This window comes from Bemisia tabaci, chromosome 7 (genome assembly GCF_918797505.1).
Source record: "Bemisia tabaci chromosome 7, PGI_BMITA_v3".
NCBI lineage: Eukaryota > Metazoa > Arthropoda > Insecta > Hemiptera > Aleyrodidae > Bemisia > Bemisia tabaci.
Window position 1 is genome coordinate 7,167,276 of NC_092799.1, and position 16,441 is coordinate 7,183,716.

The 16,441-nt window shown below is 38.0% G+C and overlaps 1 protein-coding gene across 1 annotated transcript in view; it reads right to left on the minus strand.

Moving 5' to 3' along the window:
* Nucleotides 1-16,441, minus strand: part of LOC109032661 (G-protein coupled receptor 158 smog) — a 193,281-nt gene that overhangs the window by 75,119 nt on the left and 101,721 nt on the right. The window contains exons 6-7 of the mRNA XM_072302120.1: nucleotides 9,563-9,631; nucleotides 1,777-1,886 (exon numbers count right to left, since the gene is read on the minus strand). Coding sequence (XP_072158221.1) covers nucleotides 1,777-1,886; nucleotides 9,563-9,631 — 179 coding nt within the window. The remainder of the gene's footprint in view (nucleotides 1-1,776; nucleotides 1,887-9,562; nucleotides 9,632-16,441) is intronic.

Consider the following 16,441-nt stretch of genomic DNA (forward strand, 5'->3'; position numbering starts at 1 on the left):
TCATTGCAATTCTTCTGGTTCCTTCTTGCAAAATGCAATCCAAATGTACCGATGAAATTTTTATTCAGATGTTTCTAATTTTTGACATCAAATCTTAAGAAAAATCGGAGACGTTTTCGGTTGAAAATGCTCAAGATTCTCCGAGTAAAATTGCGGGGGGAAATTTGGCAACAATATAATGGAGTTAAGTTCTTTTGGGAGGGAACGGCGATGAGGACAAATTTTCAATTTATCGTGACAGAGTTCTTGTGTAATTCTAATTTCCGGAAACTTCATTCAAAGCTTCTTCCCTAATCAAACTTAAAGTTTCTTCGTTCAAAACTAAAATGCAATCCCTGTTCCCTGTTTCGCGCCGTTTCGCGAGCTGCAGCGAACTGTCCATCACAAACTTCTCGATGCATTTAATTAAAAACGTTTTTTACTGTTTGTTTATTTTCCCCTTTGAAGTCAGAACTAATTGCATCAAGTCGTTTAAGATTCGTTTTAAATGACCTTTTTCCAATAAAGAACTTAGACGACTTTCAACTTAAGCTGGTTTAATTCTCATTTTGTGTCGGAGCCTCCTTTCGAGAAAATTATGTTAAAATCATAACAAAAATGCCTCCTAAACCTTGTAGCGTAGGCCAAATAGTTGAAATTTTAAATTACCTTGGAGTAACGTACTACTAATTATTGAATCATCTTTAAATAAGATACATTTATTTATTTGATCATTTTTTTAAAATAAAGGATAGAATAATGAGTTTTGAGAGCTTCAAAAGTATAGCTAGAGTTTGGTTTCACAAACTGTAAAAAAGAAAATTGGAAGTTCCAGCTTTAATTAGAATTTAAATATGTTGTTGCATCAGGTTCTACGAATAATGTCAAACTTAAACTCTTACCTCACAAAAGTAAGTAAAGTACGTGTTTTGATTTCATTAGGAGGAATTTCATGAACACGTGGAAGCATTTTAGAACCAAATTTACAATTTTTTCCTCAACCACTCAAGTTATTATAACCCTACCTCCGATCGACCGATTATAAAATTTGATAGAACTCAAAACTGTTTCATGAGCACTCAATTTTCGAAGGTCTACCTCTCAATTTACAGAGTCATGAGTCTGTAAAATTAATCGACACGAGGACAGCTGAAAGAAGCGAAAGACTCATTTTGCCGTCCTGAGGAAAAACGTAGTATAACCATTCGAATGTTGTCACATATTATTCTGATAAATTATCAATTCTTGAGCAAAATTATGAATTTATCTCCTCGAAATTTTAAAGATATATCAATAATAATTACTCATAAAATTATCCGAAAAGTTAGACAAAAATTTGCACTAGTTTTCCGAAAATTATGAATTTTCTCAGGGGAAATTTGACAACATTTAAATGTAGATACGGCGTTTTTACTTCTCATGAGAGTATGGGGGAATTATTTTGCCGTGCTGAGGAAGAACGCCGTCTGAGCATTCAAATATTGCCAAAATTTCCTCTAACAAAATGTTTACTTTAGAAGAAAGTTACGCATATTTTCCTTTCAGATTTCCAGATATTTCAAATTAAATTCCGAACAATATTGTCCGAAAAATTGAAAAAAAAAATATGCAGAATTTTTCCAGTAAATCCGTTTTCTATCGAAGGAAATTCTGGCAACGCCTGAAAGCCCATACGGCGTTTTTCCTCAGCGTCAGCGCGGCATTTTCGGGTAGATCCTATCGAGGCAGAGGCATCAATCAGTCGAATTGACAGGACTCAATGAAAACATGACACTTTTTATGAAGGCTGACGCTTACCTGTAGAGCTTAAGAACAATAGCACCATAGCAGACGACGAAGCCGAGCTCTCGACCCCACGGCTCCAAGATACAGCGCTCAGTCGAAGGCTTGAAGACGTAAACAATTACCTAAAAATAGGAGAGAGTTTAGTGGCGATCGATAGGCGAACAAGGCGAGAAGCCCCTCGCACATAAGAACGTAAGTGCATTTCGGATGAGCTCTATCTTCCTGATAACTCCGTGTCTTTCAGGGCTCATCTCGGAATGAAGTTAAGTTCTTACGTCTGAGGGGCACGAGATGAGTGAAGCACAAATCGTAACGAAACAGCATAAGTGCATTTTTAGATGAACTTTATTCTTCACATAACTCCGGGTCTTTCGCGGCTCATTTCGAAATGAAGTTGCGTGGAGGCGAAATGAGTCGAACAGAAGACGCGTCTGAGACGTGCGAGATAAGAAAAGGGAAAGGGCATTCTCGGCCGGCTTCAAATTAATAGACGGAATTGGAGTCAAAGGCTGCGCGTGTAAAAGGCCGTGGGCGTAAGAGGTCCAGCGCCCTCGTTTTTTGGACTGACGGGGCGAAATTACGGCTGTATTTTCTGGCACAATGGAGTTTTCTGAATGAACGTTTAGATAGAATTGAATTGACGCGACGGGGTTTGGGGTGCGTCGGTTAAGTGCTTTCTTATTTCGCCTTCAATTCCGAGATAAGCAAATCAACATACTCCTTGCAAGATATCTATGTTTGAGGGGTTGCGTTTTCCTGTGTCTTGATTCTCTTGTCTAAGGGTGGCACAGAGGTGTTCTCTTAATGAAAATTTAAATTAGGTTGATTTCTAAAAGTTGTTTCTCTCACGAAAGAACAACTAAATTTCAATGTTGCCAAATTTACTCTTCCAAATCGCTCTTTTACACGAAGAATCTTGGGCATTTTTTACTAAAATTTCACCAAATTTTTCTCTGACTGATGCCAAAATTAGACACATTTAAGACAAAATTTGCGCAGATTCAATCTTGTAAAAAATGGAATTGTTTGAGTCTATTAGGGAACCTTGGAAATAAGTTACGTTCCCTCCTCCGGGAGACGACGAACTGTATCCTCTAGAATTATACAATTGAATTATAGAATAGGAAATAAAAAAATAACAAAACCGAGAGTGATAAGAAGAGAGTAAGAAGGAATAACCAAAGAAAAGACCCAGACGAAGAGAATAAAAAGGAGAAAAGAAGAAAAAGAGGGAAAGTAAGAAATAGGGAAAAGGCGATGATAGGTAAATGTTTTTCAGAGACGAACAAAGGAGGACAGAAAACGGGATCGAAATGTGGAGAGAGAGAGAATGTAGAGGAAGAAACAGAGGGAAGGAGAAAGGAAAGAGAAACAAAGAGGGAACAGACAGAGACAGGAAAGAGGAGGGAGGAAATCGGGAACGAGAGAGAGAAAGAGGGCAAAGGAAGAGAGACGAAGGAGCGAGGGAGAAGGTCATCAATTTTCCAATTACAGGCTCTCCCACTTGTTGATCCCACGCGCCACCGGCCGGTTATGCCGACGAGGGAACGTAACTCCATTCCAAGGGTGCCAAATTGCCTCAAACAATAAATTTATTTTACAAAAATGTATCCTTGCAATTTTTATCAAAAATGTTTCTAATTTTTGCATGAATTCTAAAGAAAAATCAGTGAAATTTTCAGTTAAAAATGCCCAAGACGCTCCTGGTAATAATGCAATTTGCGAGGGAACTTTGGCAACATTGAAAAGTGCTTACGTTCTTTCGTAAGGGGAGCGACGATGAATGAATCGTGGACGCGTTTCAAAAAAGCAAGACAAGAAAAGGGAAAGGAAAAGGCACTCCCAGACCGGATCAAAATTAATAGACCGAATTAGAGCGACTCCGGGCCGTTACAAAAGCCCCCCGGAATCCGGAGGGATCGATTTTTGTGTGTGTTCAGCTCGCGATAATCTCGCTCATCCTCGAGGCTCGTGGGAGCGACCCAGACGATCCCTCCGCTGAACTTGGGATCAGCGATCCTATTGAAAATAGAGCCCTGCTAAGGAACAACCCCGTATGAGCCTTCAAATGTTGCCAAATTTCCCCATATGAAAATAAATCTTATGAATATACTTGCTCAATTTTTCAAAATATTTTACTCACAATGGACCACTGGACAAGGATCGAAGTTAAGCATTCTGATACATGTTTCTTAACCAACATTTAACGTAAAACACGAATATAACGTGAAACACGATTCGTGCGGTAAAAATTACTGAAATCAACTCCTAACTAAGATGATTTAAGAAAAAATGCCTCTAAACTGTTGATGCATTCTGTAACACTACCTCATAATGTAAAATAATTGTTTATATTTCTCGTTGAGAAGGTAACACAAATTCAAACAATAAAAAAAAAAAAAAACAACAACAACAACTAAGATGATAACGTGTTTATTTTGCATTGATTACGGGAAATTTAAACTGCCCACTGTGTGCCCATCAAACGGACTATGCACTACATTAGTGACCTGGGTATTGTAAATTACTTTAAAAACTATTCCCAGACTTATAGGGTTACTTTCGCAACTACTGAAATTGAAAACATATTTGAAGGTTTCACAATAAGCCTTATAACACAGTGTACACAGTGTACGGTCAGTGCAGAGTAGGCAATTTGCATATCATTTAGCATGTGTAAAACGGTGTAACGTTGGAAGTATTTCTCCGACTCGAAGGCGCTACTTGGAGAGCGCGCGAACGCGCTTTACAAGTAGACTGGGTACGGATAATTAAGCAATGTGATACATGTTTTCTCCTCAAAATTTCATGGAGAACACGATTCGCGTGACAAAAATTACCAAAATCAACTTCTAAGTAGGATATGAGCGTTTTAATTGTACATTGGTTACGGGAAAGAATTGCCCGGTCACAAGAAACGCAATACTCTACGTGAGTCAAATCGCGCTCTCCGACGGTTTTGGCAGGCTTCTCAATCAAAGATTGTTCATTTCCCACCCTTTATTGTTCAAAGGGTAAATAATTTGCTATACCTGAGCCATAGCGTCAAGATTGAGACTGTAATATTTTTGCATCGCAGAGATTACCACGGTAACGTTTGCGATCTGAAGTACGTGGACCATTGTATTTTCATGAGCGGGAGGTTTGAATTCACGCGTCAAGAAACATTAAATATCTTGGTTAGGAGTCAATTTGAGTAAATTTTGTTGCACGAATCGTGCTCTACGTTGAAGTTTGGCTGAGAAACATGTATCAGAACCCTTAACTTCATACCTTGTCTAGTGATCCATTTAAGGCCGTACTCATAGTCGTTCATAAAAAGGCTCATTTCTTCAGAGGTCCCATTTATTTTACATTGTAACTAAAGGGAAGGTTCAGGGAGTCCTTAGCATAATATCATGAAGAGGCCAATTTTTGCAAACCTGGCAAAAGTTTTTTTTATCGTTTATTCTTTTAAATTTTTATTGTTTCCGACTGAAAATGACTCAGTTATGAGTCGAAACGTCTCTGGTTTTATAAATTGTGTATTTTTAGCTTTGTTTCCCGTTTTTCCTCCTGTTTTTTCCACTGTTATCATGTCTTGGGTTGCCCTTAAAAATTTATATCTATTTTTGCAAACCTTGAGTGAAATTCAGCCACATGACTCTGGGAATGAATTTCAATGATCTACCATCGCAAAAAGTACAAAACACAGAAAAAAAGTGGTGTAAATTTTAAGCTAGGTTCGCACCTCCGTTAAAATTTGTCAAAATCAAATAATTTTTTATTTTCTAATACGAACATACGATTTGCACTGAAACATCATTATAATACCTCTAGGATCCATTTACAGAGTTTTACACCTAAATTTTACTCGATGTTTGTAAAAATTTTCCACTTTATGCTGCTTCGTTAAGGATCTCCTTAGAACTTCCTTATTCAGCATGTGAACCATATCGACGGCGAAAGTCGACAATCACATAACTCGTTTGCGGTGTCTAAAAATATCCGCATCTAGGTTTTTTTTTAAAAAAAAGAACAAATTGATACCATTCCTTGAAGTTTTTGCATAATTTTTTTTCGCACAGGGAAGAAAAATCACAGTAGTTTTAAAGAATTGCCGTTGAGTAGTTATCCGTTTAAAAAATAAAGTATGACAGGAAGTCTGCGGCGTCACAAACCGAGTTATGTGATTGCCGACTTACACCATTGATTTCTATGATTTTTCCCCCATCAATTAAACTGAGAATATCCCATGCTGACGGTACAAACATTTCAAAATCGAGAGTTGAAAAACGCCGACTCCGCAAGTTTAAATATTAGAGCCTAACACCCAGAAAGCACAAAAATATTTTTAAAATATTTTTAAAATATTGTCAAAATATTTTGACAATATTTTTAAAATGTTTTAAAAATATTTTTAAAATATTTTAAAAACATTTTAATGTTCCCTCCGTGTAAATATTTTGAAAATATTTACCGAAAATATTTTGAAAATATTTACATGGAGATATTTTCAAAATGTTTTCAATGGAATGTTTTCAAAATGTTTTCAATGGAATGTTTTCAAAATGTTTTCAGTACATTACATGAGGTTATCATATTCCATATCCGTGTGCGCGCACTCTAGGAGACGTCTTTGGTACTAATTTTCTTTCTAATGTACACATGCGTCCAGGTTGTGGATCGTAGAGTTGTTACTGACCTTAAAATCCGCGCCGTCCTAGTCGGGATTAGAACCCACGCCTCGGGGTGGAGTTGGTATCCGAAGTCCAGTACTTTACCACCAGACCAGCCAGGCTTGATGTAGATGGGCCCGTAAATTCAATCTCTTAACTATCGCAGGCCTCTGAGTCCGTAATATGTTTGTTTATTGACGGATTCTTATAATATTTTACCAGAATTTATTATTTATTATTTATTTATTATTTTTTATTTCATCCTGTAATTTGTGTTTCAAATTCTTTATTAATTGTACTCAACATATTCCTATTCATGTATTACAAATTTTCGTTTTTTTTAACTCTCTCTCATTTTTTTCTTTACCAAATTACTGTTTTTTATAATTGCGTCTTTTTCCAGTTTTAATTACTTGAGCTTTTTCCTAGTTTGAATTTATGTCGATGTATTTATGTTATGTTATTTATTTTTTTCCCTTCTGGACAGCATTTCATAAAAATGGAAATAACGTAGTCTTAAAATTTTCCGCAATGGTCCTGGTATGCTCGATCATCGTACTTAAACACGTTTGAAGGATCAAACACTCTCAACGAGGTCTGAAACAAAGGGGCGAGAAGCCAGCCACTCTCCCTCGAACCGCCGCCCCGCCCAACACGGAAATATTTTAAAAATATTGCTGAAATATTTATAAAATATTTTTAACATAATATTAAACAAATATTTTTAAACTAATATTTCTAAAATAATTTTAAAATATTTTGTAAATATATTTTACAAATTGTTTTTAAAGTAATTACATAAATATATTTTGTAAATATATTTAAAACATTTTTATAAATATATTGTTACAATATTGTCATGAAATATTTAAGCAATATTGTCAACATATTTCTGCAGTGTATTTAAGGAAATATTTACATGACAATATTGTTTCAATATTGACAATATTGCTGCAATATTGCTGCAATATTTCGTGTTGGGCGGGCAGTGAGCTCACTAGGTCTGGCCCGAAATCTGTGAGTACGAGTCCCCACTGGGGATCAATATTTTTATGGAGTATTGCCACGTCAGAATAATTGCATTTGAAAGCACACCCCCAAATTTTAATCCCGGATGAAATATCAATCTGCAGTGAATGTTATACACATCAGAGCGGAGCGGAATAGCGGAGTGCTGCCGGCACTAAACGCGCTTCAGCGCCTACAAACCTAAAGGGACACTTCACGCATTGCGCAATGCTTGATGTATCCCCTTAGGTTTGTAGGCGCCGAAGCGCGTGCCACGGCGCTTCAAGCAACTATTTCACAACAGAGGTGTTGCACAGTATCATACGAAATTGAAGGCACTCCAACATATGAAGAATGACAGGCATCTTTTAAGAGTACAGATCTTTCCTTGCAAAATAAATCAACTACGGCACAAAAAGAGAGCGGTAAACCAATAACTCACTCAGTACTAGCATCCATATTTAATAATGTTTGGTAGATTTCTTGAATTTCATGGGAGAAAAAATTGACTCAATTAAGGCAGAAATATTCTTGAGCATGCCGTCAAGAAGATTATATTTTGAATCAAGAATACAATCGCTGAATGAAAGCAGATTTCTGCTTGATGTAAGTGACTTTTCTTTTTATATAAGCATCTTTTCATCTTTAAACAGGCATTCTTTTCTTTATTGATTCAAAATGAAATCGTATCGGTGGTTAATTTTAGCCGTTAAATTGAGGTGGTTAGTTTTCGTTATGACGTCACAAAACGGAGAGTTTTCTACATTCTAAATCTTTTTTCTGAAATTTCCCATTTTAGAAAAAAGTTCTGAGAAATACAAAGAACTCACCCCGTAAAGCACTCTCGAAAGAAGGAATACAATTGCTTACAATGGTTTTTCGCAAACTGAGTTATGTGATTGCCGACTCACACCGTCGATATGAGTTTTCTTCAGGAAAGGAACTATGAGTAAGGAACGACAATGGATACGATCCTAAGGGAGGTTTAAGGAAAGGAGCTGTTTAAGGAACGACTATGAATACAGCCCTTAATCTAAAGCATGTGAACATTTCAAGGAAATAAATTCATAGCTTTCTTCAAAAATCAATAATTTATCCGGAAGAATTCGGCAACATTTGGATGTCCACATGCTGTTTTTCCTTAGCATGACAGAATGGAGCTTCCCCGTGAGATCGGGATTTGCGATGAGCACACAACACCCGGCGCGGAATTTCGCTAAAGGCGCCACGGGAAACAGGATTAGACCGAAATCCGCGAGTAAAAGCTCACAAAAACTTTAGCAACAGTCATTGAAGGATATGACGAAAACGTAGGGGAGCGAGCGTTTTTGTAATGACGTGTTTGCAAGGGCCAACGATCTTCTGTTTGGGACATTTTTGTCGAGGAACACATTTCTTCGCTCTTCTGACGTAAAAGCGTATATAAAATTCCGCATGAGCCCCAGAAAGTATATTCATATGTGAAACAGGGCTCAAGTGGGAATTTAGAGACGCGCCTTTACGTCAGAGGCGTGACGATTTGTGACCGTCCATGGACAAAGGGACCACAAAATTGAGCTATGGGAAGCAGAACAGTACGGATGCTCCTTTAAACGAATATTTTTTAACAAAAACTTAAAAGAAAAACAAATTATTGCTATGGCGGTTGATGAGCTCATTTTTACTGTTATCTATTCATTAATGATATGAAAAAACAAGGAAGGAAAACGGGAACAAGGCTTAAAATGTAACACTATAAACCCGAGACGTTTTTACTGAAAACCGAGTCATTTTCAGTTGGAAATGAAATTAAAAATTAGAAAATAGCGAAGAAAAACCTGAGACCTACATTTAAGTGGCCGAGATCCGAGAAAAAACTATAGATCAGGTAACATGTAGGTCTCGGGTTTTTCTTCAATATTTTCTAATTTTAACTCATTTTCCGACTGAAAATAACGCAGTTTTGAGTCAAAGCGCCTCGGGTTTTTAGTGTTGTATTTTTAGCCTTGTGCCTCCCCCCTCCTTGTTTTTATTTCATTGTTCATTGTCTCGGGCTACTTCGTAAAAATTTATGTTTATTGATAATGGGTCTTCCTGTGGGAAAAATCAAAATAGGCTGCATAATAAGTACGGATGAAAAAATTCATACTTACAGAAAAATATAGGATAAATATTCCAAGTAAGATCATTTCTAGGACGGTCCACATACCGGTAGCTATCGTCTGAAAACAGAAAGAAAAGCTGTGTCAGAGCACAATGCATTTTAGAGACCCTGCACTAACAATCTGAGAGATGTAATCGGGTAAGGCCAAAGCTGGCCGTGCCAGGGAAGAACGCCGTATAAACATTCAAGAGTTGCCGAATTTTCCCGGATAAAAAATGGATTACATATATTAAGGAAAATTTTGCGTGTTCTCCCTTGGAGTATTCAGATATTTTAGATTAAATTGCAAAGAAATTTCCCTAAAAAAATTGTAGAAAAACATTCAAAATTTTTCTTGCAAATTTTTTGTTTATAAAAGCAAAACTGGGAAGGTGTATCTTCTATAGCACGGCAGAAATGCGGAGAAAAAAGTCAAACTTTGCCTGATAATGATTGATGAGCGACTTTTTGAGTATTGAATCGATTATACTTCACCTGATGATGAAGAATTTTATAATTTACCATCGATACTTCTTTGCCATTTCCCGCCTAAAAAGTCGACTCACAAGACAATAACTCTTTTGCTCGACAAACCTATTTTACTCCAGTGACCCTTTCATTTTTCTCCCTGTTTTAGGTAAGACAACCCAATAGTTGCCCCCTCGTTAGAGTGCTCAAAAATGTGTCTTCCAACGAAAATTTGTTCTTGAGTAGAGGGTACGCCGCCTAACCGCAACCGCACAGTACTTCAACCCCCCGCCCCCCGCCCCCCTTCTTAGCACTACACGAGCCTCAGGACTTTTGCATCTATGTTGTGCGTTATGCGTCTATGTTGTGCGTTGTGCGTTTACGTTGTGGTGCGTTTAGGTTGTGCGTTATGCGTTTGGGTTGTGCGTCATGCGTTTGGGTTGTGCGTCAATGCGTCATGCGTTTACGTTGTGCGTTGTGCGTTTACATTGTGCGTTATGCGTTTACGCTGTGCATTATGTGTTTATGTTGTGAGTTATGCGTTACTCTTATAATTTTATATACTAGAGTAAGATATTTTGTTGGATAATAAAAACTCTCGCTGATTGCCTCACATACACCTAAAAGAGTAACGTCCAGTGTTAGCAACTACGAGAATGGCGACTGCTCGCGAGTCAATGGCGGTTTTATAGGTTGGCGACACTGTTTTCCATCCATTTAAATGTATTTAAACCAATCGATCCTTGGCGAGGCAACCTGAATCGATACTTTTAATGGATTTAAATGGAGGGAAAACGGTGTTGCCAACTTGTGAAATCCCCACTGGTGCGAGTCCAGCAATGGAGACAGGACCGACATGACGAGACGAAGCGACCGCATACATGTAGGGTCGGCGGTGATCCGTTTAGGCGTACGCTACGCGCCGCACAGTGGATCGAGTCAATTAGAGTGGTCGGACATGAAATTGTTGACGAAAACTGCGAATTTTGATGGTTTTTTATGTCATATTTTAGATATAGGGGGTGCTTCGAGAAGAAAATTTCACGAGAAAACCAATGAAACCACTTTTAAAACCTCAAAGTTTTTTATAAACGGAGTTATATAAGCTTTTAAAGTCTCCAAATTTTGTCCGACCTCTCCCATTGACTCAATCCAGTGTGCGTCGCTCGGAAAATCTCGGTCGCCTGTACAAACTTGTTGAGCCTGTTTACCTTGTTACCTCGACTTTTCTGCCTTCCCGCTCTCCCCCTTTTAAATAATCGTGTGTGCGGGGAAAAGAGCCTCTCTAAAAAAACCGCTCGCTCTCGATGATATGTTTCAGGTTGATAGAGTTGATAAAGTGCGATGCCGATGAATTGAACGCATGAACTGTCCTACATGTGACATAAGCACCGTTGTTAGAAATCTCAGAGCGAGATACTACGGGATGCGTTTAGAAATTGATAGACAAAGAAATGGTCGTGGGAGACACGAGACAGAGCCCAAGCGCCTTCAAATCGGCGTATATGCAACACGGGCATCCGATGAGTACGAATAATTGTATCAAGGCGTCAGTAAAAAATGTCGCGTTCTTTAAGCGGTTTATCGCTTTATTTATTCATTTCTATGATCAGTCATTGAACATTTCAATAATATTGGGGTAAAAAACGGAGCGAATGTAAAGTTAAACAATAATACACAAAAATAGCTCGAATAATTCAACTAAAAAATACAAGAAACGGGTAATCAAGGCTGGAAATCCAGAAACACGCAGCTTGAAACATTTCGGGGTAGTTTCAACCCTCTCCTTGACCAGGAAACAAAAAAACATAAATAAGTATAAAAATCAAAATCGATAAACCCCCATTCGTAATAAACATGAAGCGTTGCCTCCTCTTTTCTTACTAAGAATGGGGGTTTAAAGATTTTGATTTTTATACTTATTTATGTATTTTTGTTTCCTGGTCAAGGAGAGGGTTGAAACCACCCCGAAATGTCTCAGGCTGTGTGTTTCTGGATTTCCAGCCTTGATTACCCGTTTCTTGTAATTTTTAGTTGAATTATTCGAGCTATTTGTGTGTATTATTGTTTAACTTTACAATTGCTCCGTTTTTTACCCCAATATTATTTAAATGTTCAATGACTGATCATAGAAAGGAATAAACAAAGCGATAAACCGCTTAAAGAACGCGACATTTTTTACTGACACCTTGATACGATTATTGGTACTCATCGGATGCCCGTGTTGCATACACACCGATTTGAAGGCGCTTGGGCTCCGTCTCATGTTACTATTTTCGGCCTTGATTACCCGATTTCTTGTGTTCAGTTAAACTGGAAACCATTTCCAGCGCTCTCACCGAAGATACGCATTCCTCGACTCCAGGCACGGATATCACGCCTCGATGCCACGAAGAGCGATCCACGGCAAAGTCGCAACGAGGCCATTCATTCGGAATTAATTAGCGAGGGGTCGTAAAGGCCGTTTCTAGGGCGGGGGGGGGGGGTGAGCGGGAGGGGAGGGCGGGACTACGTCACTACAAGATGCAATTAAGCTAATCCGCACCACAAGTGTTGAGCCATCGACGTAACAAACGAGCCTCGTTGAAATCCTTGATTTACCTTTGATGTAAAACGCTCGGTTGCGGGTGCCCCAACTTGATTTGCGCCGAGGGTTTCCACTTAAAACGCCCGCGTTCGGCCCGAAACGGCCACTTAATCGGTTCGCGGATAACAGAGGACCGATCGCCGGCTGAACCCCAGGACTGCCGCGCTAAGGAAAAACGCCGTATGAACCTTCAGGCGTTGCCGAATTTTCTTTGATAGAACACGGATTTCCTGGTAATCTTATGATTATTTTCCCAATTTTTCGGATAATTTTGTTCGCAATTTTACCTGAAGTTCCTGAAAATTTCATGGACAAATATTCGTAACCTTCCGCAAAAATGAAAATTTTATCGGAGGAAATTTGACAACTCTCGAATGTTCAAACGGCGTTCTTCCTTGGAACGGCAGAGCAGAGGAAAGGGTCATTATACATCCTGCCATTTTTTTGTCATTTTACCGAGGTGTAAATGGACCGTGTTCATCAGAAAGGAACCAACCCACATTAAGTTGAAACTGAGAGAAAGAGGTTTGAAGTTTTATTCCTGCATAAGGCTCAATGCATAAAGTAAACTTTAATCCATCTTTTCACAAACTAATTTCTATTTTTCGAATTCAAGTTTTTGGCAGGAGAAGAATATACGGCTAGTGAAACTCAAATACATTCTCAACTCAATTTTTTCGAAAATGAGGGTTGGTTCCTTTCTGATACACTCGGTCCAAATAACGTATCTAGTGGTCCAATGCCTCTGAAACGACTAAATTTTTCTAAATTGTCCGAGAAATTCCCCAAAACCCTCCATTGAAACTGGATTGTCTTGCAGAGCCTCCTTAGTGAGGTGCCTTTCTGTGTTTCCCATACTCCCCTCAACGAGTTGCCCATTTGGCCCTCTCCTCACGAAAGGGTCCCGTTTCTCCCAGGTGCGTACGGATAATTTGGGATGCAGGAGGACACATCGGGATAGTTCGATATAAATGGGTATGAAAAGAGAATGAATCCAGATGTAAAGGGATATGTAGAGGCGATGTGGGATGAGAGGGGCCCATCTGAGATGGGAATATGAGCATTCTTGCTGAATTCTCAACGAGTTGCAAAGCAGCAAGCCGCCGCGATGTTGTTTCAAAATCGTCATCTTCCAGTAAAAGTATCATAAGTCGCCATGTGACGTTTGAAAATTCCCGCCGCCATTTTATTTTTTTGCAGAGAAATTGCTCTACGAAGCTGTCCGAAAATTTCACTGAATTTTTTTTGTGCTGCCGATTAAATTCAGTAAAAGTTTCAAACAGATTCAACCAACGATTTCTCTGCAAAACGATAAATAGCGGCGACAATTTTTAAACGTCGCATGGCGCTTCTGATACTTTGGCTGGGAGGTGACGAAATAACGCCTGTATAAAATTGACTACATTTTGCCATAGGAAACTAGAATTTTTGGCTCCCTTCATACGCAGCGTGCGAGTCATTGGTTTCCCTACCAGTGGTGTGGCATACTGCTTTGCGATTTATCGATTGATCTGCCATTTAAATCAAAGGAAAAGGATCGATATGCAGGGCGTTCGCAAAGAATACCCCTAACTCTAGAGATTCTCGAAAATTCAATCAAATCATTTCACACGATGAGACTTTGATAGATAAATTCAGTCATCGATGCCTTGCAAGAATGAATATTTTGTTGTTTTCTTATACTTATTTCATAATCAAAAACAATAATTCAGAGTCATTCTAGAAAAGTAAATCGTCACATTTTCCTTTTGAAATACTAACTCTTCTCGTGACATAGTAGCACACCGTGCAATAAGGAATTATTATTTCTACCCCAACCGTAAAACTCCTCTCTGTATGAGGAAACTGTAGGAGGTCGTTCTGAAAATGAGCAGAAAATGGTATAGCTCCTAATTGCAAAATGTAGGTCAACTCATGCTTACACGTGGCTTTTCGACAAGCAAAAACTTTTTGAACTGCACGTGGAAACCTCTCTCATTGCAGTACTGATTAGATTTAAAAATACGGCAACAAAACTCTTCGAATATTCGCTGATGCCTTGGTATCACGTGTGTTTATGGGATTCAAGGCTCACTGACTATAACCTTCTTTCGTCAAGATTGCATTCATTCAATCCATCGGAGAAGGCTGAAAAACAACATGTAGCTTTGCTTCTTTTCAAGTTTACAACAAGTAACGTGTTTGTTGTTTTCCAAGCTTCACAGCAAACAAATTGTTTTGCCTCGCGCATTTTTCAGTTTTTTTCCGAAAGAAAAATATCAAATTTTAATTCTGAATTACGTATTCTCTCAACTCAGTTCTTAGAGTGTTTTTTGTTTCATACCTACATCGTCTTTAAAAGTAAACAGATAGTTACTAATCTATTGAGCGACATAACATTGAAAAAACACAACTTTTGGTGGCATTGATTTTCTCATTGTGGAGCAGTATCTAAGACACAATCGGCTACCGCGTACCTCATGCTGTTATTTAGACCAACTGTACCAAATTTTATGTAAGTAAGACAAGCAACGTATATGTATTTGTTCTTTTTCAAGCTATAAACCAACAAAATGCTTTGTAAAAGCATTTTTCAGTTTCTCTTTGAGAGGGAAGGGGATAAAAGTTTAATCCCAAGAAAGGTATTCTCATTGCGCAGTTCTTTGAATGCTTATTGTCGTTTAGTATACACCGTGTTATAAAAAAACAGTGAGTTTTAAAAATCTTGAGTGGAAACTTTTCCATCGCGCAAATATTTGAATGCTTAAATCTTCATAAACTCTATTTTATAAAATACAGTGTAATTCAAATCTGAAAGACTTAAAATTAAAGGAGAAGACAGCAACTTAACATTACTCGACAAATCAGTAATTTACCCATGATGAATTATTTGTAAAGGTACAGTCTGCTCCTATATAGCTCATGTTATTCAGAACAATTTTTTGGAATTTTTCAATGTTAAATGATCGCAATTTAATTTAGGTATCAAATGGATGTATATCTGTCAAACGGAACTATGTGCATTATAACGTGAGCCCTGTCATGCATACCTATATTCTTATGGGTCTCAGGGCTCATGTCTTAATGCACATAGTTCCGTTTGGCAGAAATACGTCCAAATATGAGCCCATGATGGAAACTAAATGAGCTTATTCAGTTAACAGGAGATGAACCTTACTGAATCGAATTTCAATATCAAAGCCTTAAAGGGGTAAGTCTATCATTCAATCAATCAGTGACGATGATTAAGTTTTTCCGGGTGATTTTTCATTTTACATTCTTGATGGCATTCGGTTTGCATAGTTGTTTTAATATTCAGCATGCCACGAGCGATAAATGGGAGTCTCTTAGTTCTTTTGCTTTCAGCGTATGTCAGAGCGTCGTTAAAAAATCAGAGCAAACGTTGTTTTACACGGTAGAGCTCAATTCAGATCCTCTTTTTATGCATTTTGTGCAACTTTTACATGCGGCGGCCATTCAAACTATTGTGATTTCCCACCACAGCAAAGTGACAAGCTCAGTGTTCACCCATCAGAGCAAGAATTTCATATTCATCGTCAATGATATGAATGAATTGTTCAGTTTGATTTTTCATACAATTGCTGAACCAGAACCGTTTGACTTAAACTGTAAAAAGTCCGTACATGCCGAATGTAACCAAACAGATAGTCTAAATCATTCAGCCGAGATCTTACCACGCCACTGTCTTAAAATTGATAAGCGTTTTCTTTGGTTTGAGGAGATACAAAATTGCAGTAAAATAATAGAAATAAAATCTGCAGAATTGGAAGACGGCTCTATTTTAAGTGATGAGGTTTTTAATGCAACTCAGGGTCTGTACGTCAACAAAATTTG